Below are 26,337 nucleotides of genomic sequence, written 5' to 3'. Positions count from 1 at the left end.
GTTTGGAGGAAGAAGAAGGTTGAGTACAACCCCAAGAACACCCTCCCAACCGTGAAGCATGGAGGTGGAAACATCATTCTTTGGGGATGCTTTTCTGCAAAGGGGACAGGACGACTGCACCATATTGAGGGGAGGATGGATGGGGCCATGTATCGCGAGATCTTGGCTAAAAACCTCCTTCCCTCAGTAAGAGCATTGAAGATGGGTCGTGGCTGGATCTTCCAGCATGACAACGACCCGAAACACACAGCCAGGGCAACTAAGGAGTGGCTCCGTAAGAAGCATCTCAAGGTCCTGGAGTGGCCTAGCCAGTCTCCAGACCTGAACCCAATAGAAAATCTTTGGAGGGAGCTGAAAGTCCGTATTGCCCAGCGACAGCCCCGAAACCTGAAGGATCTGGAGAAGGTCTGTATGGAGGAGTGGGCCAAAATCCCTGCTGCAGTGTGTGCAAACCTGGTCAATAACTACAGGAAACGTATGATCTTTGTAATTGCAAACAAAGGTTTCTGTACCAAATATTAAGTTCTGCTTTTCTGATGTATCAAATACTTATGTCATGCAATAAAATGCAAATTAATTACTTAAAAATCATACAATGTGATTTTCTGGATTTTTGTTTTAGATTCCGTCTCTCACAGTTGAAGTGTACCTATGATAAAAATTACAGACCTCTACATGCTTTGTAAGTTGGAAAACCTGCAAAATCGGCAGTGTATCAAATACTTGTTCTCCCCACTGTATGTGTACTGTGTGAGTCAAGGAGTCCACTATTGGTACTGTAGATTGAGGCAGAATGGTGAAGACAACAAAAAGACAACAAGGAGTCCACTATTGGTACTGTAGATTGAGGCAGAATGGCGAAGACAACAAAAAGACAACAAGGAGTCCACTATTGGTACTGTAGATTGAGGCAGAATGGTGAAGACAACAAGGTGTCCACTATTGGTACTGTAGATTGAGGCAGAATGGCGAAGACAACAAAAAGACTACAAGGAGTCCACTATTGGTACTGTAGATTGAGGCAGAATGGTGAAGACAACAAGGTGTCCACTATTGGTACTGTAGATTGAGGCAGAATGGCGAAGACAACAAAAAGACAACAAGGAAACATTTCTTTTGAACTAATTGTAATTTGTCCTTTCGTTAGTCTGATACAAAGACATGCAATCAACACAAAGAGGAAAAAAAACAGCAATGTATTTACAATTTACAAAGAATCACTTCTCTGTGAATATAGCACTTATAAATATGATTTACATAACAAAATAAATATGTAAATTTCCAATGTAGCTTGAGTTTTCTCTGTTAAAAAATATGTTACAGAACAAAATGACAATGAGTAATACCTTTCCTTCTCTGGTGTCTGTTGAAAGAGGTCCTTTAAAACATCGTTTATACGACTTAACATTGAGCAGTACAGTACATACAACATTATCATTATATTAAAAGGTGATTTTCTATTAAAAATATAAAGAAAAGGAGTTACAATAGTGAACACTTAAAAATAACCTATACAAACACTCAGACAAAAATAATCCAGTATGTGATATTCTTCTCCATTTGAATGGAAATTGCATTGATTCTACAGTTTGTTGATCAACCAAGCCCATCTAATGTGTAGTTCACCTTCTGATGCAATGATATACAGTATGCATGGAAACTGTCATGGCGGACTAAAAAGGAGTATAGCTGATGATTCTGTTGAGAGGTAAAGAGGACTACATGCATTGGCACTGTGGTATAGATGAACTATTGGTGGGCCTGTGTGAGTGACCTACAGAACCTGGAGTCATGCAGTTTTTGTTTCATTTTCAGATACTTTGAGTGTTTGTTTGAGCCTGCGTGGAGGAGTGCTAGATGGGGAGGGTGAGTGGCTTGCACTTTTGGGACTATTCTATTGTTTCCATTGTGCCAGACATGCTAAATCAAGGCCCACCAGCACTGAGACCCATCTGAGCAGCACAAATCAGGGAGAGCGCTGTAGAACTGTAGACTGGCACGGTGTGGACATGAGATCCTACTTTATGGTCAATCATAGAAACAGAATTCCTCTAGAATACGTCTACCTATATGTCTACCTGTGTCAAGGTAAGGACTGTAGTTACCTGTATAATGGACTTTTCTCTACCACAACCATCTGAATCCTAATTTCTTTAGTTGGAAGCCCCATGAGAAACCTTTGTTTGAACTTTCATGTTGTTCCTCCAATTGCCAATAGGTGGCACCCAATCACTACCTTTGGTGGTTGTGTCAAAGTTCTCATTGGTCCTCATACAATTCCTGCGGTTTTCAAATGAACCTGAACATGTATTGCTACAGCTCATTATATAAGGTTCATTCCGGTCTCGCAATCTGATTGGTCAATTCCGGGTTGCAGCCGTGATGTTATGCCTTTATGATACTGTATCAATCCATAGAGTAACAAACTGTCAGCCAGCTGGTGATTTGTTTAATGTGTTGCCTAGCATCACATTAAGAACAGTCTGATGTTGTTGTTACAGTGTGCTGTGGTGATGATCAGGGGTGAGAGCTGGGTTGCTGCATTCTTCCTTTCTCATCCTCCCTCTCTCTTTCCACTCTTTTCCCATCCCTCCTCTGCCTTGGAGATGAGACGGGGTTAAATACTGACCCTGTTCAGGAGGGTGCACGGGTTACAGAACGTTCAGATAGATATGTGTTGTGTAGAGTAGATGTGATATCTGGCAAGTTCCTATTGGGAATCGTGCCTGATCTATTCGTTCCATTTCTATCTGTAACATTCTGAACGTTTCACCTCACTGAATAATCCACAGTTGTTTCCATGTTATTTGTGCATCCCAAATGGCACCCTAGTGCCTGGTCAAAAGTAGTGCACTATATAGGGAATAGGGTGGCATTTGGGAAGCAGTCACTGCCTCCTTAGAGAAGGACTACTTGTCCAGTGCGTTCCACACCTTTAATGTGTGTGTGCCTGTTCTTGACTTGAGGAGAAAATGCTGTGGTAGAAGAGACCCACAGTTAGACAGACTTAAACACTGTGTTTACTTCATATACTTTACATAGACTCCTTTAAAAAACTTCCTTAAGTCATTGCTGCCTTTTTTAAACAATGACACAATTAAAAACTATCAACACAGGATAAAAGTTAAGGTAAATAAACAAAACGAACAGAGCAAATAGAAACTAAACAATGAGCATCCTTAAAACTGGATTACATTCGTGATTTTTCTTTTTCTTTTACAACCAAAAGATAATTTAAGGAGAGTAGCAGAGAGGTGTGCCTTGTCTGTGTGGCGTGTTAGCCCCAGTACTCCTAACAGTACTGGGTTGTGAGAGGCTCTGTCGGGTGGGTTGGGGGTGAGTGGTTAGGGGTCAGACTGTAGCCCTTAGGTGTGACTGAGGTTAGGGCTGAGGTGAATGGGATGGGGACAGGGAACATGGGGAGCAGAGCTGGAGGTATCAGATGTGGGGAACAGACTTGGTGTCGAATCCTACCTTGAGATCCACACAAAACTCAAGTCTTTTGCTTAAAAGGCTACTTCAAGTTGAAAATAAGCTAAACACCCCCCCCCCCAAAAAAAGTGAACTATCCCTTTAAATCAAACATTGATGTCAATGGGAGATTAAAACAAGTATTTTTTTTAAAGCATATTTTCTGGGATCTCAAAGTTAGGATTTGGCCCCATAGCCCCCTGGTTTAGTCTACTGTACTAAGACTTTACTCCTGTCTCCTTAGCTCCCGCTGCTCAGCATCCCCAGTAGCTTGCCGGGGTCCATGCCCTGCTGCTGGGCCATCTTCTGCACGTCAAAGCCCATGTGCATGAGGAACTGGATCACGTTCATCTCCTGGCCCGTGAACTGGTCCCTGATGGTGGGGCAGGTGGGGTTGCAGTGTGGCCAGGGGCAGCTGTCAATCAAATGGACGGGGCAGCCCTTGGGAGGGGCCTTGTTGCTCCGGCTGTTGTCTTGGAGACTGCGGTCCCAGCAGTGCAGGGCTCGGGGAAGGGAGGTGCCTTTGACCTGAACGTCGATCCAGTAACTGTAACAGACCAGCCACAAGAGGGCACTGTTAGATCACGGCGAGTCACAGAATAAACCGAAAAAAGCAGTGAAAGGGGGAGGTACTATTTAAATTTGTCCAATAACAACACAGATTTCCATTTTTTGTTCCAAAATGTTTTTTGTATATGGTGTGCCCTACTGAACGCGACCCAGGTTTGAAAAAAAGTTGAAAAACCAAGTGATAAATGTGTCCAATAACAACACAAATTTCAGTTTCCTGTTGTAAAACCTTTATATACGATGTGCCCAACTGAACATGACCCAGGTGGAAGATGAAAGACCGAGAGATTGATACTTACTTCCTTGTGATGACTTCATGTGAGAGGCAAGCTGGAGCAAACATGGCCCTGAAAATGTATGCAAATACATGAGACTTGTTGAACACAGTTGGCAGCATAACCTTGACACACTGTCTGTCTGTCAATCTTTACAATTCATTTAAGTTTGCTGCTAGAGTTACTGTAAGTTTGCTGTAAGAGTTCATGTAGGTTTGCTGTATGAGTTACTGTACGTTTGCTGTATGAGTTACTGTAAGTTTGCTGTAAGAGTTCATGTAGGTTTGCTGTATGAGTTACTGTACGTTTGCTGTATGAGTTACTGTAAGTTTGCTGTAAGAGTTCATGTAGGTTGCTGTAAGAGTTCATGTAGGTTTGCTGTAAGAGTAACTCTAAATTTGCTGTAAGAGTTACTGTAAGTTTGCGGGTGCTTACGGGACATCTTTGAGCGTGTTCCTCAGCTCGATGCCTAGGTTCTGGATGTACCGCCACTGCCCTTCCTGGACGGGCTGACCGGTCAGATGGATGTTGTCGACGGTCAGCTGGGCCTCGTCAAACAACCACTGGACCACGAACACTGGGCCTGCGTGGAGGGAGGTTGTAATGTATGCACAAGTGAACACACACACAAACGCAACGCACAGGCTGTCCATAATGAACACACTGACACACGGAGATATACACAGATATCTGTGAAAATTCACAAATTAATTCCTTAACCTTTGCTAGCACTCACTCTTTATGGAGGGGAACACTCTGTAGCCAAAGAAACAGTTCCACTCCTCCCCCAGGTGGACCTGTCTACACCTCTCTGGCACCACGCTGCCCCAGTACCTGGTGACAAGAGATCAGAGGTCAACATCTTACAGTGTCAGTTGGTACAGGACCTGAAGAATAGGCTGCTAAGGCTGCGTTTACACAAGAAGCCCGATCAGATCAAATCCCTAAGGCTGTGTTTACACAAACATCCCGATCAGATCAGATCTCTAAGGCTGCGTTTACACAAGCATCCCAATCAGATCAGATCTCTAAGGCTGCGTTTACACAAGCATCCCAATCAGATCAGATCTCCAAGGCTGTGTTTACACAAGCATCCCAATCAGATCAGATCTCTAAGGCTGCGTTTACACAAGCATCCCGATCAGATCAGATCTCAAAAGGCTGGGTTTACACAAGCATCCCAATCAGATCAGATCTCTAAGGCTGTGTTTACACAAGCATCCCAATCAGATCTCTAAGGCTGGGTTTACACAAGCATCCCAATCAGATTTTTTGCCAATTATTGAGATGTCTGTGTAAACGCAGCCTAAGGCGAGGGGGTACAATATTTTCAATCCATTTAACAATGAAGCGACACAGTACAGTACAACTAGGGCCTATTGCTTATCCTGGTCGGGCCACTGGGCCATGAGAAACACTCTGGCTCTAACCACTCAGAAAGCAGCTCAGAATAGGAGTGCTGATCTAGGATCAGTCCCCCCTGTCCATATGATCATATTGAATATGATCTAAAAGTCGGAAAACTGATCCTATATCAGCACCCCTAATCTGAGATTGTGAATATGGTCCCAGAGACTGCAGCTATAGTGGTGGAGTGCTGTCTTACTTGATGCCTCTCTTGATGGCCTCCGTGGGGGCACAGCTGATGGTGTCGTGACAGTCAGTAGATCGGTACTGCTTGTTGTCCAGGAACCAGCCCGAGTCAGCCAGACCCCTCACCTGGATCCCAGGGTGCCCCAGCCCCTCCAGCAGTTCAGCCACAGGGTCCACGTTTAGCAGGACCCCCGTCCCCCCCGCACTGTGAGGTAGAGAAGAGACGCACAGATAGATATCACACACAGACACACACACAGGCATAGATACACACACCCACACACACACACACACACACACACACACACACACACACACACACACACACACACACACACACACACACACACACACACACACACACACACACACACACACACACACACACACAGGTACAAAAACACAGATAGATATCACACACAGACACACACACAGGCATGGATACACACACCCACACAGGCATAGATACACACACCCACACACACACACACACACACACACACACACACACACACACACACACACACACACACACACACACACACACACACACACACACACACACACACACACACACACACACACACACACACAGGCATCGATACAAACACACACAGGTACAAACAGACACACACACTCACTTATTCTAATCTCTAGTGACACACAGTTCCAGCTCATTAAACATATTTACATTACGTTAACATACAGACACACCCACACCAACATGTGGCCCCACCCACCTGCTGCCAGCCAATAGTAGAACCTTGGCGTTGTCAAGCCCCTTGGTCAGCAGATCCTTCACCACCTCCTGAATGATCAGAGACCCCATGAAGGCGTAGCCACCTGCACACAGACGGCACGCAGACAGACAGTCAGTCACCAACACAATACATTCAGTGCAGTGACCAACACAATGCACACAACATACCTACCTATCCTATGTCTATCATGGATGAGTCAATGAAATAACCAATTTCCCTCTAGGAGAATATGTTTTAAGTTAATTTATTGATTGAATGATTGATTGATTAATTTCTTGGTTGGTTGGATGATTGGTTGCTTGTTTTATTGTTTTATTGGTTTCTTGGTGGATTGATTTGTTGGTTGATTGATTAGTTGATTGATTAGTTGATTGGGTGATTGATTGGTTGATTGATGTATTGGCTGATTGGTTGATTGACCTCCATTAGAAAATGCAAACACACATTAGTATGGCCAATAGTGATGTCTTACTGTGGTCCGTCTTGGCTGAGGCACCACTCCACACATCACTAGAGCAGTAGGGGATGAACCTGGAGAGGAAACACAACATCAATGTCAGGTCTTCTTACACCTTTAAAAAGATCAACTGGACACACACACACACACACACACACACACACACACACACACACACACACACACACACACACACACACACACACACACACACACACACACACACACACACACACACACCAAATCCTGGAACTTACACCATGTTGGCGTTCCACCAGTGAGGGTTTTCCTCTGGGAGTGGAGACAGAATCCCTGTGCCTAAAGAGAGGAACGACACGGCAATAGAGAACAGATTACATTAACCATCATGCCACTCCCAGAAACATCACCATCTTCCTCATAATCACTGCATTAATGATGGTCCTGACAGCACACTGAGAGAGAGAGGCACTTCCCCTCTCAAAGGAGCAGGCGGCAGATAGCTCTGTACAGTAGTATGTTATGACTGTCTCAATAACACTGGTCATTACCACATAGATGACTGTCTCAATAACACTGGTCATTACTGCATAGATGACTGTCTCAATAACACTGGTCATTACTGCATAGATGACTGTCTCAATAACACTGGTCATTACTGCATAGATGACTGTCTCAATAACACTGGTCATTACTACATAGATGACTGTCTCAATAACACTGGTCATTACGGCATAGATGACTGTCTCAATAACACTGGTCATTACTACATAGATGACTGTCTCAATAACACTGGTCATTACTGCATAGATGACTGTCTCAATAACACTGGTCATTACTGCATAGATGACTGTCTCAATAACACTGGTCATTACTATATAGATGACTGTCTCAATAACACTGGTCATTACTACATAGATGACTGTCTCAATAACACTGGTCATTACTAGATAGATGACTGTCTCAACAACACTGGTCATTACTATATAGATGACTGTCTCAATAACACTGGTCATTACGGCATAGATGACTGTCTCAATAACACTGGTCAGTACTGCATAGATGACTGTCTCAATAACACTGGTCAGTACTGCATAGATGACTGTCTCAATAACACTGGTCTTTACTACATAGATGACTGTCTCAATAACACTGGTCATTACTACATAGATGACTGTCTCAATAACACTGGTCATTACTGCATAGATGACTGTCTCAATAACACTGGTCATTACTACATAGATGACTGTCTCAATAACACTGGTCATTACTACATAGATGACTGTCTCAATAACACTGGTCATTACGGCATAGATGACTGTCTCAATAACACTGGTCATTACTACATAGATGACTGTCTCAATAACACTGGTCATTACTGCATAGATGACTGTCTCAATAACACTGGTCATTACTGCATAGATGACTGTCTCAATAACACTGGTCATTACTATATAGATGACTGTCTCAATAACACTGGTCATTACTACATAGATGACTGTCTCAATAACACTGGTCATTACTAGATAGATGACTGTCTCAACAACACTGGTCATTACTATATAGATGACTGTCTCAATAACACTGGTCATAACTATATAGATGACTGTCTCAATAACACTGGTCATTACTATATAGATGACCGTTTCAATAACACTGGTCATTACTGCATAGATGACTGTCTCAATAACACTGGTCATTACTACATAGATGACTGTCTCAATAACACTGGTCATTACTATATAGATGACTGTCTCAATAACACTGGTCTTTACTACATAGATGACTGTCTCAATAACACTGGTCATTACTATATAGATGACCGTTTCAATAACACTGGTCATTACTGCATAGATGACTGTCTCAATAACACTGGTCATTACTACATAGATGACTGTCTCAATAACACTGGTCATTACGGCATAGATGACTGTCTCAATAACACTGGTCATTACTACATAGATGACTGTCTCAATAACACTGGTCATTACTGCATAGATGACTGTCTCAATAACACTGGTCATTACTATATAGATGACTGTCTCAATAACACTGGTCTTTACTACATAGATGACTGTCTCAATAACACTGGTCATTACTGCATAGATGACTGTCTCAATAACACTGGTCATTACTGCATAGATGACTGTCTCAATAACACTGGTCATTACTACATAGATGACTGTCTCAATAACACTGGTCATTACTATATAGATGACTGTCTCAATAACACTGGTCATTACTATATAGATGACTGTCTCAATAACACTGGTCTTTACTACATAGATGACTGTCTCAATAACACTGGTCATTACTATATAGATGACTGTCTCAAATAACACTGGTCATTACTATATAGATGACTGTCTCAATAACACTGGTCATAACTGCATAGATGACTGTCTCAATAACACTGGTCATTACTATATAGATGACTGTCTCAATAACACTGGTCATTACTACATAGATGACTGTCTCAATAACACTGGTCATTACTGCATAGATGACTGTCTCAATAACACTGGTCATTACTGCATAGATGACTGTCTCAATAACACTGGTCATTACTACATAGATGACTGTCTCAATAACACTGGTCATTACTATATAGATGACTGTCTCAATAACACTGGTCATTACTATATAGATGACTGTCTCAATAACACTGGTCATTACTACATATATGACTGTCTCAATAACACTGGTCATTACTATATAGATGACTGTCTCAATAACACTGGTCTTTACTACATAGATGACTGTCTCAATAACACTGGTCATTACTGCATAGATGACTGTCTCAATAACACTGGTCATTACTACATAGATGACTGTCTCAATAACACTGGTCATTACTATATAGATGACTGTCTCAATAACACTGGTCATTACTACATAGATGACTGTCTCAATAACACTGGTCATTACTACATAGATGACTGTCTCAATAACACTGGTCATTACGGCATAGATGACTGTCTCAATAACACTGGTCATTACTACATAGATGACTGTCTCAATAACACTGGTCATTACTGCATAGATGACTGTCTCAATAACACTGGTCATTACTATATAGATGACTGTCTCAATAACACTGGTCATTACTGCATACATGACTGTCTCAATAACACTGGTCATTACTGCATAGATGACTGTCTCAATAACACTGGTCATTACTACATAGATGACTGTCTCAATAACACTGGTCATTACTGCATAGATGACTGTCTCAATAACACTGGTCATTACTACATAGATGACTGTCTCAATAACACTGGTCTTTACTACATAGATGACTGTCTCAATAACACTGGTCATTACTACATAGATGACTGTCTCAATAACACTGGTCATTACGGCATAGATGACTGTCTCAATAACACTGGTCATTACTACATAGATGACTGTCTCAATAACACTGGTCATTACTGCATAGATGACTGTCTCAATAACACTGGTCATTACTATATAGATGACTGTCTCAATAACACTGGTCATTACTGCATACATGACTGTCTCAATAACACTGGTCATTACTACATAGATGACTGTCTCAATAACACTGGTTATTACTACATAGATTACTGTCTCAATAACACTGGTTATTACCACAGATAGTTTGTCAGTTTGTTCATTGTGTAGATATAGGCCCTGGTCTGTACTTTGTTCATTGTGTGGATACGGGCCCTGGTCTGTACTTTGTTCATTGTGTAGATACGGGCCCTGGTCTGTACTTTGTTCATTGTGTGGATACGGCCCTGGTCTGTACTTTGTTCATTGTGTAGATACGGGCCCTGGTCTGTACTTTGTTCATTGTGTGGATACGGCCCTGGTCTGTACTTTGTTCATTGTGTGGATACGGGCCCTGGTCTGTACTTTGTTAATTGTGTAGATACGGCCCTGGTCTGTACTTTGTTCATTGTGTAGATACGGGCCCTGGTCTGTACTTTGTTCATTGTGTAGATACGGGCCCTGGTCTGTACTTTGTTCATTGTGTAGATACGGGCCTGGTCTGTACTTTGTTCATTGTGTAGATACGGGCCCTGGTCTGTACTTTGTTCATTGTGTAGATACGGCCCTGGTCTGTACTTTGTTCATTGTGTGGATACGGCCCTGGTCTGTACTTTGTTCATTGTGTAGATACGGGCCCTGGTCTGTACTTTGTTCATTGTGTGGATACGGCCCTGGTCTGTACTTTGTTCATTGTGTGGATACGGGCCCTGGTCTGTACTTTGTTCATTGTGTAGATACGGACCTGGTCTGTACTTTGTTCATTGTGTAGATACGGGCCCTGGTCTGTACTTTGTTCATTGTGTGGATACGGGCCCTGGTCTGTACTTTGTTCATTGTGTAGATACGGGCCCTGGTCTGTACTTTGTTCATTGTGTGGATACGGGCCCTGGTCTGTACTTTGTTCATTGTGTGGATACGGGCCCTGGTCTGTACTTTGTTCATTGTGTGGATACGGGCCCTGGTCTGTACTTTGTTCATTGTGTAGATACGGGCCCTGGTCTGTACTTTGTTCATTGTGTGGATATGGGCCCTGGTCTGTACTTTGTTCATTGTGTGGATACGGGCCCTGGTCTGTACTTTGTTCATTGTGTGGATACGGGCCCTGGTCTGTACTTTGTTCATTGTGTGGATACGGGCCCTGGTCTGTACTTTGTTCATTGTGTGGATACGGGCCCTGGTCTGTACTTTGTTCATTGTGTAGATACGGGCCCTGGTCTGTACTTTGTTCATTGTGTGGGTGCAGAGCCAGAACAGACAGCACTACAGCCCACAGCTATTTTCTGTCTATAACATGTGGTGGGGCTCAGTTGTTAGCAGCACGGCGCTAGCAACAGAAGAGTGTATGCACTTACCATTACTTTAGATAAGTGTCTGATATTTTCTGTAACATTCAGTTGACAGTAAGGTACTGTTTCCCAGACACAGACTAGGCCTAGTCCCAGACTAAAAATCATTTTCAAAGGAGAATCTCTATTGAGAATGCCTCTTAGTCCAGAGGGGTATACTACGAAGCAGGTTTGAGGAGTTAGCAAAGTTAACTTTGGTCAACTCTGAGTTAAACTTGGTTTAACTGGTCATACAAATGTGGCTCACCTTTTAGCCAGGTAAATTTCTATGGCATCCAATCCTTCAGAAGTAACCTGCTCCGTGGCAGGCTAACTCACAGCTAACTTAACTCCACTGACTGAAATTGTTATAAAAAAAAGAATTGTACCTTTATTTAACTAGGCAAGTCTGTTAAGAACAAATTCTTATTTTTAACGATGGCCTAGAAACAGTGGGTTAACTACCTTGTTCAAGGGCAGAACGACAGATTTTTACCTTGTGAGCTCGGGGATTCAATCTTGCAACCTTTCAGTTACTAGTCCAACGCTCTAACCACTAGGCTACACTGCCGCCCTGCCAAATGACTGAGCCACGAGTTGAGGACTGATTAAATCAGATTCCCTCCCTCTAGCAAGGTTGCGTCATCATCCACTTCATTTGATGAAGATGACTGATTAAATATTTTATTAATCAAATGTTTTTTTGTTTAAAAAATGTTTAATGTTAAAATATATCACATTACACATTTAGTAATGACAAAATGCATTTTAAACTTCACGCACAGTAACACTTTTGTATGACTTAATACAATTGTTTTATTGATAGGAGTGGGGAACAAGGTGCTTGTGCATTGAGAAGCACACCAAAGACGACATTAACGATACGCAATAACATAAAGACGACATTAACGATACGCAATAACATAAAGACAACATTAACGATACACAATAACATAACGCCGACATTAACGATACGCAATAACATAAAGACGACATTAACGATACGCAATAACATAAAGGCGACATTAACGATACGCAATAACATAAAGACAACATTAACGATACGCAATAACATAAAGACGACATTAACGATATGCAATAACATAAAGGCGACATTAACGATACGCAATAACATAAAGGCGACATTAACGATACGCAATAACATAAAGATGACATTAACGATACGCAATAACATAAAGACGACATTAACGATACGCAATAACATAAAGACGACATTAACGATACGCAATAACATAAAGACGACATTAACGATACGCAATAACATAAAGACGACATTAACGATACGCAATAACATAAAGATGACATTAACGATACGCAATAACATAAAGACGACATTAACGATACGCAATAACATAAAGACGACATTAACGATACGCAATAACATAAAGGCGACATTAACGATACGCAATAACATAAAGACGACATTAACGATACGCAATAACATAAAGACGACATTAACGATACGCAATAACATAAAGACGACATTAACGATACGCAATAACATAAAGACGACATTAACGATACGCAATAACATAAAGATGACATTAACGATACGCAATAATATAAACACGACATTAACGATACGCAATAACATAAAGACGACATTAACGATACGCAATAACATAAAGATGACATTAACGATACGCAATAACATAAAGACGACATTAACGATACGCAATAACATAAAGACGACATTAACGATACGCAATAACATAAAGACGACATTAACGATACGCAATAACATAAAGACGACATTAACGATACGCAATAACATAAAGACGACATTAACGATACCCAATAACATAAAGATGACATTAACGATACGCAATAACATAAAGACGACATTAACGATACGCAATAACATAAAGACGACATTAACGATACGCAATAACATAAAGGCGACATTAACGATACGCAATAACATAAAGACGACATTAACGATACGCAATAACATAAAGACGACATTAACGATACGCAATAACATAAAGACGACATTAACGATACGCAATAACATAAAGACGACATTAACGATACGCAATAACATAAAGACGACATTAACGATACGCAATAACATAAAGATGACATTAACGATACGCAATAATATAAAGACAACATTAACGATACGCAATAACATAAAGACGACATTAACGATACGCAATAACATAAAGACGACATTAACGATATGCAATAACATAAAGACGACATTAACGATACACAATAACATAAAGACAGCATTAACGATACGCAATAACATAAAGACAGCATTAACGATACGCAATAACATAAAGACGACATTAACGATACGCAATAACATAAAGACGACACTTCAACAAGCCAATTTCACGCAATAGCCTGCTGAATTTGCAAGGCACAAATGAAAATGTAGCGCTGACTCGGGCATGGATTGATGTATCAGCATTGTTTCAATGAAGAGTTTGGCAGTCGACTAGCCATGCGAGACATGCACGCGCAGTTATAAGCCTGCTAGAGTTAGTGGAAGGCAGACGAGCAATATCGACCGTCGTAGTACGGATGAAGCCTGAGCTGGAATGTGAAGCTAACTGGAGCTGGCTAGCTTTACAAAACCCAGAGTAGATGTGGCTTGCGTCACAAGATACCGTTCAGGACTAGGCTTAATTTGTGTCTTAGAGTAGTAGTGGTGGGGGGTTGGTGAGCGGTAACAGCCAGACAGACACAGGCGGGTACTGTAGGCAGAGATTCTGACCTGTTTTGGTTTGAGGCCACTTGGACGAGCTCATCAGTCTCCTCATGGTGTCGTATCGGCTGTCACAGTTCTCTTTGTTGAAGCAGTACCAGCCGCCCTCCAAGAATATCAACCACCGTCTGCTCCCTCTGGACTCTTTCATGTAGTACCTAGAACGGAAAGAAAAACATTGTATTTTATAAACACAAACTCACAAACCATGGACAAGAATCATGTATCCTCACACAAAACACTCAAGTTGCCCTCACCGTCTCCTGGCATCAGTGACTGTGCCAAACAGAATAAAACCTATGACCTCATGTACATATTATGTAAACAAAGAATACAAGACATGTTGTTACTTTGAAGTTCTTTATCTCAGTTAGCAAAAATAATCTAAAGCTAAAACTACTTCCCCCAGATTTGAACTCACCTAAACAATGTTTGAGTGCTGGTTACACAGAGCCGTGGTGTGGACGTCACACACACACACACACACACACACACACACACACACACACACACACTCACACTCACACACACACACACACACACACACACACACACACACACACACACACACACACACACACACACCTTTTAAACCCACACAAACTCCTATCATGTGATAAAACAACAGATAGGAGCTCATCCAGGTTCCTCCACCCTCAGACTAGAGTGCTTCCCGAATGGAACCCTATTCCCTTAATAATGCACTACTTTTGGCCTGTCAGAGCCCTATGGTCCACTATATAGGAAATTAGATGACATTTTGGAAGCACCCTAGGTGTTACCAGTGCCCTAACGGCCCGTGGCTGGCAACAGTTATAAGGAAGTGCAGTACCATCATATCCCCTGTTACTACTCTGCTGAAGTCACCGTTCTTTAACAGTGGTCTCATACATAGGCCCTCCATCTCAGGCTGGATAAAATCTCCACCACCCTCACCACCATGCAGAAATGAAAAACATAGAGGAGATGACGTGCTGCCTGGTGAGGTCTGTGCAAACACACACACACACACACACACACACACACACACACACACACACACACACACACACACACACACACACACACACACACACACACACACACACACACACACACACACACACACACACACACACACACACACACACAGACACACCTCTGTTGCCCAGGACCCATATTCACTACATCCACCCAGAGGAATGCTCCCTTTGATGCGTCACAGAAAGTCAGAGCCTTCAACACTATTCCACAGTGGATTATACAGCACGACCTGAACCACCATCTGAACAGAGATCAAACACAGAGATCAATGTCTGAACCAAAACAATTAAAACAACTAACACCCTTGTATTTCTTGGTACTAACACTCACACTCTCTTCTCACTAGCACTGATTCTGCTGATCGCTGCTTTATTGAGGAAAAGTTGTCCTTATTATTACTGTGCTAGGAGGTTGTCTCACCTAGCTTCATCTGAAGATGAATGAACTTACTGTAAGTCGCTCTGCATAAGAGCGTCTGCTAAATGACTGAAGTGTGAATGTAGCTGAAATGTAAATATGGCTGAAATGTAATTGTGGCTGAAATGTAAATATGTCTGACATGTAAATGTGGCTGAAGTGTAAATATGGCTGACATGTAAATGTTGCTGAAATGTAAATATGGCTGAAATATAAATATGGCTGAAATGTAAATATGGCTGAAATATAAATATGGCTGAAATATAAATATGGCTGAAATGTAAATATGGCTGAAATATAAATATGGCTGGAATGTAAATGTAGCTGAAATGTAAATATGGCTGAAATGTAAATGTAGCTAAAATGTAAATGTTGCTAAAATGTAAACGTTTTCCTATTCAATTCTATGGATCTGAACCTGAACGAAACTGGGTCCGATGTTTTCTTTTCAGGTTGTCCTTTTCAGCACAAGTCCAGCAACTACGGTGGGCAGTTAGTTACTGCTTGGTTTGGCTGAGCTTAGCTCAGTAGTGTAGGAAATATTCACTCTGAAGAGTTTTTCAATCTGGATGCATGGGTCATTCACTTCAGGAGATCTGTTCATCCTCTGCCCACACGAAGGCAATGCTCTAATTAATCCCCATAGTCTCACAACCGTGAGGTGCAGAATCATCAATTCACTGCAATTGTATAAGTCTACAGTTCTGTCAAGGCATTTTAATACAATGCAATAGCATGCTAACAGATACCAATGGACTTCCAGTCATAGTGCTAACGTTAGTTAGCCTTGGTGTGCAAATCTACCTCTTAACTTCCTTCATACTGGAAACAGAGACATAAACAATTGTTCATCTGACTCTGGGGAAGTAGATAAAGGGCCTCGTTGCCAAAATCCCAAAGTATCCCTTTATCTTTCTGTCACACAACAACATTTCTACCATTTCACAGGATCAGACTAGCAGACACTACAAAAGACCATTAGAAGCAGGCATGATTCTCACAATGTTTCTGTGATGGCTAGGCTTTAGCTCAGAGGGCTAACACAGACTTGTAGCACCCAGGAGGCCTGGATTCAAACCCAGGCGGCCATACAAGCAGGCATGATGCTATTCTATTCCCTATTTGCTTCTGTGGTGTTCTGCGATGTTTAGAGACTGTTATTTCAGCAACAGACGTATTAGCCTGCTGAGCTAAAGCCTAGGTTCTAAGGGAGCTTTGTCAGGCAGCTAGAGGGAACAGCGGTATCTGAACGCTCCTCTTTACTGATGACGATGCGGCTGCAGCTGAGACATATGGCTTCTCGGACCGGAAACTCTGGCGGCTGCCAGGCATATCTCATCATTGGGGCTCCCGAGTGGCGCACCGGTCTAAGGCACTGCATCTCAGTGCTGGAGGCGTCACTACAGACCCTGGTTTGATTCCAGGCTGTATCACAACCAGGCCGTGATTGAGAGTCCCATAGGGCGGCGCACAATTGGCCCAGCATCGTCCGGGTTAGGGTTTGGCTGGTGTAGGCCGTCATTGTAAATAAGAATGTTTCTTAACTGACTTGCCTAGTTAAATCAAATAAAAATAACAAATAAAATCACAGGGAGGACTGCCAGAGTAGGCTGAGTGGTGTGGTGTTGAGCAGGCTGAGTGGTGTGGTGTTGAGCAGGCTGAGTGGTGTGGTGTTGAGCAGGCTGAGTGGTGTGGTGTTGAGCAGGCTGAGTGGTGTGGTGTTGAGTAGGCTGAGTGGTGTGGTGTTGAGCAGGCTGAGTGGTGTGGTGTTGAGCAGGCTGAGTGGTGTGGTGTTGAGCAGGCTGAGTGGTGTGGTGTTGAGCAGGCTGAGCGGTGTGGTGTTGAGCAGGCTGAGCGGTGTGGTGTTGAGCAGGCTGAGCGGTGTGGTGTTGAGCAGGCTGAGTGGTGTGGTGTTGAGCAGGCTGAGTGGTGTGGTGTTGAGCAGGCTGAGTGGTGTGGTGTTTGCCAAGACACTGACTCACACTCTCGTCCTCAGGGATAATCTTTCATGACATGTTCAACTCATGACATAATAAACTAAGATTAAGCTTAGAATGCCCAATTTTACGCACATTTGGAGGGTACCAGTAGCATGGAGCAGACCACACTATCACTGCAACATCTATGGAGGGTACCAGTAGCACGGGGCAGACCACACTATCACTGCAACATCTATGGAGGGTACCAGTAGCACGGAGCAGACCACACTATCACTGCAACATCTATGGAGGTTACCAGTAGCACGTTGCACTGTAACATCTACCATGGCAGACACACCACTAACTAACATCTACCAGGGCAGACACACCACTAACTAACATCTACCAGGGCAGACACAACACTAACAAACATCTACCAGGGCAGACACACCACTAACTAACATCTACCATGGCAGACACACCACTAACTAACATCTACCAGGGCAGACACACCACTAACTAACATCTACCAGGGCAGACACACCACTAACTAACATCTACCAGGGCAGACACACCACTAACTAACATCTACCATGGCAGACACACCACTAACTAACATCTACCAGGGCAGACACACCACTAACTAACATCTACCAGGGCAGACACACCACTAACTAACATCTACCAGGGCAGACACACCACTAACTAACATCTACCAGGGCAGACACACCACTAACTAACATCTACCAGGGCAGACACACCACTAACTAACATCTACCAGGGCAGACACACCACTAACTAACATCTACCAGGGCAGACACACCACTAACTAACATCTACCAGGGCAGACACACCACTAACTAACATCTACCAGGGCAGACACACCACTAACTAACATCTACCAGGGCAGACACACCACTAACTAACATCTACCAGGGCAGACACACCACTAACTAACATCTACCAGGGCAGACACACCACTAACTAACATGTACCAGGGCAGACACACCACTAACTAACATCTACCAGGGCAGACACACCACTAACTAACATGTACCAGGGCAGACACACCACTAACTAACATCTACCAGGGCAGACACACCACTAACTAACATCTACCAGGGCAGACACACCACTAACTAACATCTACCAGGGCAGACACACCACTAACTAACATCTACCAGGGCAGACACACCACTAACTAACATCTACCAGGGCAGACACACCACTAACTAACATCTACCAGGGCAGACACACCACTAACTAACATGTACCAGGGCAGACACACCACTAACTAACATGTACCAGGGCAGACACACCACTAACTAACATGTACCAGGGCAGACACACCACTAACTAACATGTACCAGGGCAGACACACCACTAACTAACATCTACCAGGGCAGACACACCACTAACTAACATCTACCAGGGCAGACACACCACTAACTAACATCTACCAGGGCAGACACACCACTAACTAACATCTACCAGGGCAGACACACCACTAACTAACATCTACCAGGGCAGACACACCACTAACTAACATCTACCAGGGCAGACACAACACTAACTAACATCTACCAGGGCAGACACACCACTAACTAACATGTACCAGGGCAGACACACCACTAACTAACATCTACCAGGGCAGACACACCACTCCATCACTATAAGTCTCTTTATTATGTTGGAGAAAAGATTTCCTGAGGCTCTAGAGATGTATCACAATAACTATAAACTACAGATTTATCACTATACAACACAGGAGGTTGGTGGCACCTTAATTGGGGAGGACGGGCTGGTGGTAATGGCTGGAGCAGAATTAGTGGAATATTATCAAATACATCAAACACATGGTTTCCAGGTGTCTGATGCCATTCCATTTGCTCCGTTCCAGCAATTGTTATGAGCCGTCCTCCCCTCAGCAGCCTCCACTGCTATACAACTACCTAAACTATTACTATAACTATAAACTACAGATGTATCACTATACAACTACCTAAACTATTACTATAACTATAAACTACAGATCTATCACTATACAACTACCTAAACTATTACTATAACTATAAACTACAGATCTATCACTATACAGCAACCTAAACTATCACTATAACTATAAACTACAGATGTATTGCTATGCAGCTAGTACATACTGTATATTCACTATCAAGGGGCTTCCGGTTATAGCTGAACCACCGCATATTCCGACCCTCCACGATCACTACCACTAACACTATCACGAACACTATCACTACTACTACCACTACCACTATCACTACCACTACCACGATCACTACCACTACCACGATCACTACCACTATCACTACCACTATCACTACCACGAACACTATCACCATCACTACCACTACCACGATCACTACCACTACCACTACCACTACTACGATCACTACCACTACTACTACCACTACCACTATACCACTACCACTACCACTACCACTACCACTACCACTATCACTACCACTACCACTACTACACTATCACTACCACTACCACTACCACTATCACTACCACTACCACGATCACTACCACTACTACTACCACTACCACTACCACGATCACTACCACTACCACTACCACTATCACTATCACTACCACGATCACTACCACTACTACTACCACTACCACTATCACTACCACTACCACTACCACTACCACTACCACTACCACTACCACTACCACGATCACTACCACTACCACTATCACTACTACTACCACTACCACTACCACGATCACTACCACTACCACTACCACTACCACTACCACGATCACTACCACTACCACTACCACTATACACTACCACTATCACTATCACTATCACTATCACTACCACTACCACTACCACTACCACTACCACGATCACTACCACTACCACTACCACGATCACTACCACTACTACTACCACTACCACTACCACTATCACTACCACGATCACTATCACAAACACTATCACTACTACTACCACTATCACTACCACTACCACGATCACTACCACTACCACTACCACTACCATTACCACTACCACTATCACTACCACTACCACTACCATTATCACGAACACTATCACTATCACTCTCACAAACACTACGACTATCACTACCACGAACACTATCACTACCGCTAACACTATCACTGCCACTATCACTAACACTGTCACTATCACTAACACTATCACTCTCACTATCAATAATACTGTCACTATCACTCATACTATCACTAACACTGTCACTGTCACTGTCACTGTCACTATCACTACCACTGTCACTATCACTACCACTGTCACTATCACTATCACTGTCACTATCACTACCACTATCACTATCACTAACACTGTCACTAACACTATCACCATCACTATTATTAACAACAACAACAACAATAACAATTACCAGGGAGGGGCAGGGCAAACCAGGGAGGGTTAGAGGGAACCAGGGAGGAACAGAGAGAACCATGGAGGGACGGAGGGAACCAGGGAGGAACAGGGTGAACCAGGGAGGGGCAGAGTGAACAAACGAGGGGCAGAGTAAACAAACGAGGGGCAGAGTGAACAAACGAGGGGCAGAGTGAACAAACGAGGGGCAGAGTGAACCAGGGAGGGACAGAGTGAACAAACGAGGGGCAGAGTAAACAAACGAGGGGCAGAGTGAACAAACGAGGGGCAGAGTGAACCAGGGAGGGGCAGAGTGAACAAACGAGGGGCAGAGTAAACAAACGAGGGGCAGAGTAAACAAACGAGGGGCAGAGTAAACAAACGAGGGGCAGAGTGAACCAGGGAGGGGCAGAGTGAACAAACGAGGGGCAGAGTGAACAAGGGAGGGGCAGAGTGAACAAACGAGGGGCAGAGTGAACAAACGAGGGAAAGGGTGAACTAGGGAGGGGCAGGGTGAACCAGGGAGGGACAGGGTGAACCAGGGAGGGACAGGGGCAGGGTGAACCAGGGAGGTACAGGGTGAACCAGGGAGGGACAGGGTGAACCAAGGAGGGGCAATGTGAACCAGGGAAGGGCAATGTGAACCAGGGCGGGGCAAGGTGAACCAGGGAGGGACAGGGTGAACCAGGGAGGGACAGGGTGAACCAGGGAGGGGCAGGGTGAAGCAGGGAGGGGAAGGGTGAACCAGGGAGGAGCAGGGTGATCCAGGGAGGGACAGGGTGAACCAGGGAGGGGCAGGGTGAACCAGGGAGGGGAAGGGTGAACTAGGGAGGGGCAGGGTGAACCGGGGAGGGGCAGGGTGAACCAGGGAGGGACAGGGTGAACCAGGGAGGGGCAGGGTGAACGGGGAGGGGCAGGGTGAACCAGGGAGGGACAGGGTGAACCAGGGAGGGCTAGAGTGAACCAAGGAGGGGCAGAGTGAACCAGGGAGGGACAGGAACTGGCTGGGGGGAATTAGTGTTAGAATCCAGTTATTTATAGACACAAAGGTGACTATTACAGAGACGACATCTGCCAACCTCTGGCCTGCTGGCCAGGTCTAAAAGCCTCTGTGTCCTCACTCACACTGCGATCCTAAAGAGCTAAGAGCTTTACGGGCTGGATGGGCCACTCTCTATGTGCCTGTCCCAAATGGAACCCTATTCTCTATGTGGTGCACTGCTGTTGACCAGGGGCCATAGGGAATAGGGGACATATATGGAATAGGGTGCCATTTGGGATGGAGGATATGAGACACTCTGAGGTTTAATTATAACGCTGGATTTATACAGGATGCTAAATCCAGAGAGAGAGACATCTACATCCTCCATCCAGTCACACACTGACATTAAAGACCCATGTATAGACACTGTACTGTAGCCTACTGCCCAGCGATATGTCTGTTGGGTATAAGCACAACAATCTGATATTACGAGACATACTGTACTGGACATGCAGACATGCATCATGCTAGTGCTCCATAGCAGTGTATTACACTCTGACCTTATTAAATGAACCCCTCATCATTGCAGTGGGTTAGAATAACATTAACCTCCCAATAGAGCATCTACAGGCATGCTCGCTATAAAACAAATATAGGTGATAGGGATTAGAAAGTAGGGTATGGAACATCAAGAGTACGGGGATTAGAAAGTAGGGTATGGAACATCGAGAGTACGGGGATTAGAAAGTAGGGTATGGAACATCAAGAGTACGGGGATTAGAAAGTAGGGTATGGAACATCAAGAGTACAGGGATTAGAAAGTAGGGTATGGAACATCGAGAGTACGGGGATTAGAAAGTAGGGTATGGAACATCAAGAGTACAGGGATTAGAAAGTAGGGTATGGAACATCGAGAGTACGGGGATTAGAATGTAGGGTATGGAACATCGAGAGTACAGGGATTAGAATGTAGGGTATGGAACATCGAGAGTACAGTAATTAGAAAGTAGGGTATGGAACATCAAGAGTACAGGGATTAGAATGTAGGGTATGGAACATCGAGAGTACGGGGATTAGAATGTAGGGTATGGAACATCGAGAGTACGGGGATTAGAATGTAGGGTATGGAACATCAAGAGTACAGGGATTAGAAAGTAGGGTATGGAACATCGAGAGTACAGTAATTAGAATGTAGGGTATGGAACATCGAGAGTACAGTAATTAGAATGTAGGGTATGGAACATCGAGAGTACAGTAATTAGAATGTAGGGTATGGAACATCGAGAGTACAGTAATTAGAATGTAGGGTATGGAACATAGAGAGTACAGTAATTAGAATGTAGGGTATGGAACATCGAGAGTACAGTAATTAGAATGTAGGGTATGGAACATCGAGAGTACAGTAATTAGAATGTAGGGTATGGAACATCGAGAGTACAGTAATTAGAATGTAGGGTATGGAACATCGAGAGTACGGGGATTAGAATGTAGGGTATGGAACATCGAGAGTACAGTAATTAGAATGTAGGGTATGGAACATCGAGAGTACAGGGATTAGAATGTAGGGTATGGAACATCGAGAGTACAGTAATTAGAATGTAGGGTATGGAACATCGAGAGTACAGTAATTAGAATGTAGGGTATGGCACATCGAGAGTACAGGGATTAGAATGTAGGGTATGGAACATCGAGAGTACAGGGATTAGAATGTAGGGTATGGAACATCGAGAGTACAGGGATTAGAATGTAGGGTATGGAACATCGAGAGTACAGGGATTAGAATGTAGGGTATGGAACATCGAGAGTACAGGGATTAGAATGTAGAGTATGGAACATCGAGAGTACAGTAATTAGAATGTAGGGTATGGTACATCGACAGTAAAAACAAACATATATATAGGATTCAATAGATACTGTATGTATTAGCCTTTCAATGACTTGATGTATACTACATTAAACCATATTAACCAATGACTAGATGTATACTATACCATATTAACCAATAACACTGGATCTGTCTGGCAAAAAATAATATTTGCCTTCGTACATGTGTATAGTATATTATACTACACAAGCCACACAACCCAACATAAAAGCAGTTCCCTTTGTTAAGATTTGGAGGCTCTAACCCAATGCAACCTGTTGAGTAGTGTCTCTGCATGCACTGTGCCACTGAGTTCAGCATTTGGCTTAACCATGTCTATGCCCTCTGGTTGTCTTTGTTGTAATAACAGACACAGTTAAATATTCAAATGCTTTTTGTCCCCCTGCTGATCCCTCATTAATGGAAAAAAAACATGAAGGCTTTTCCAGTGCCAAATGCATTTCCCTTAATGACAGACTACTTACGGTCTTTAGAGAGAGAGAGAGAGAGAGAGAGAGAGAGAGAGAGAGAGAGAGAGAGAGAGAGAGAGAGAGAGAGAGAGAGAGAGAGAGAGAGAATATTTTTTTTTGACTTACATTTTTGAAATACTACCATACTGAGGCTAATGAGCAACACAATGGCTGTGCTTATCTATGCAGAAAATAGGTGTCAATCTCAGAAACATATTATTGGTGAATAACAGTTTATAAATATTAGCCTATATTCCTTCATGGGAAATTGTATAAGTAATTTTGACATAGGTTTGGATGAACATAAAAACAATATAAAGATCAATATAATATTTTCTCCATTAAAATTGGGATTGAATATATATGAAAAGGTATGTTTTCCAATATTATCTTCATTTAAAAAATACAATGTACATAAAAAAATCTCTATACACATTTTGGTGCGTCGCGCACACCTACAAATAATGGACCAATCCGATTTGCATTGCTTGTAGAGGGATTCCAAATGTGGAAAATGTATCAATATTGATCCCTTCTGCATCGTGAGATTAAGATGCTCACAGAAATCAAGCACTATGCGCATTATGCGCGTGCCAGGCCAGGCCGCAGATATTCGCTGAATAGCTCCCATTACGCACAGCAGCTGTCTTGAACATCTGTATAACACACTTTTTAAAAAATATTCGTTTTCATGTTCCTTTTTGTGGTCCTCTAATCTAAAGTAGATATCTCAATCACACAAAAAAATCTATATCTAAACTTTAAGGATAAGCAAAATCCAATGGGCAATCATGTTTGGAGTGTGCTTTCAACATGCTATATTTCTGGAAACCTCGACTGTATGAAAGAAAAAAAGTCACGCATCAGATGAGAAGAGAATACAATACCCTGCTGGAGTTCCATCGTTGCACGTGACTGAAGTATTTTCCAAAAAGTGCAGCTTCATATCATAGTCGAGCTTCTGCGCCGAACACGGGTAGAGGGACTGCGCCAGGTTCTTCACCTGCGTCATGAAGTTGTCCATGTTCTCTTCGACGGCGGTGAAATCCAAAGGGAAACTCTCCGTGGTGTCACCCCGGTCCCGGTATGTGGGAGAAGGCGGTGTCCGTCGTGGTTGTGGGTTGCGACCACCTCGGAATCTTCTTGCGGCAAAAACTCCGGACTGCATAAACACCATCAGCAAAAGCCAGGAAATCAATCTCATTGCAGTCATCTTTTTCCGCGAGTCACCTGCAGTTTAGGTCTTCCTTTGATGGTTTCCGAGTTTAAGGTTTTCGTCCGAAGAGTTCTTGCTGTTTGGAGATTGGATTGGAATAAGAAGCAGAGAATGACGCACGGTTCGAACTGTAGCACTGCTATCCTCCGACCTAGGCTAACTGTTTTCTATCAGATGATCAAGGAAAATACTTTTTAAATGCATTTATTAAAAACAATTCAGTGGCTTCTATGGGTCGATGTGAAAAATGTCTAAAATAGAAGCACTAGTTTCCTAGATGATCTTAATCGAAGTCGTGAAACTGTTCTGTTCTCAAACCACCACCGCACTGTCACTGCTATTGAACCAAGTTAAGGTTTGAGTTAAAT

At 43.1% G+C, this 26,337-nt stretch overlaps 1 protein-coding gene across 1 annotated transcript; it reads right to left on the bottom strand.

Moving 5' to 3' along the window:
* Nucleotides 1–1,110: 1,110 nt before the first annotated feature.
* Nucleotides 1,111–26,337, bottom strand: notum1a (notum, palmitoleoyl-protein carboxylesterase a). Its single transcript, XM_071394326.1, has 10 exons — nt 25,641–26,337; nt 14,694–14,842; nt 7,385–7,445; nt 7,143–7,201; nt 6,650–6,752; nt 5,923–6,114; nt 5,053–5,150; nt 4,752–4,899; nt 4,341–4,388; nt 1,111–4,018 (listed from the first exon to the last, which is right to left on the bottom strand). The coding sequence occupies exons 1-10, from the start codon at nt 25,964–25,966 to the stop codon at nt 3,712–3,714; spliced, it is 1,491 nt and encodes a 496-aa protein (XP_071250427.1). The 5' UTR covers nt 25,967–26,337; the 3' UTR covers nt 1,111–3,711.

Source organism: Salvelinus alpinus, chromosome 1, assembly GCF_045679555.1.
Source record: "Salvelinus alpinus chromosome 1, SLU_Salpinus.1, whole genome shotgun sequence".
Lineage (NCBI taxonomy): Eukaryota > Metazoa > Chordata > Actinopteri > Salmoniformes > Salmonidae > Salvelinus > Salvelinus alpinus.
Note: the sequence above shows the minus strand (reverse complement) of the source record. Positions and strands in the feature narration are given on the sequence as shown.

Excerpts from the sequence above, each read along its gene's own strand:
- notum1a (XM_071394326.1), bottom strand. The coding sequence starts at position 25,966 with ATGACTGCAATGAGATTGATTTCCTGGCTTTTGCTGATGGTGTTTATG. Across the intron at positions 5,151-5,922 it reads GCCATCAAGAGAGGCATCAA|GTACTGGGGCAGCGTGGTGC; the intron begins GTAAGACAGCAC and ends TCTTGTCACCAG. Across the intron at positions 4,019-4,340 it reads CATGAAGTCATCACAAGGAA|TTACTGGATCGACGTTCAGG; the intron begins GTAAGTATCAAT and ends GGTCTGTTACAG.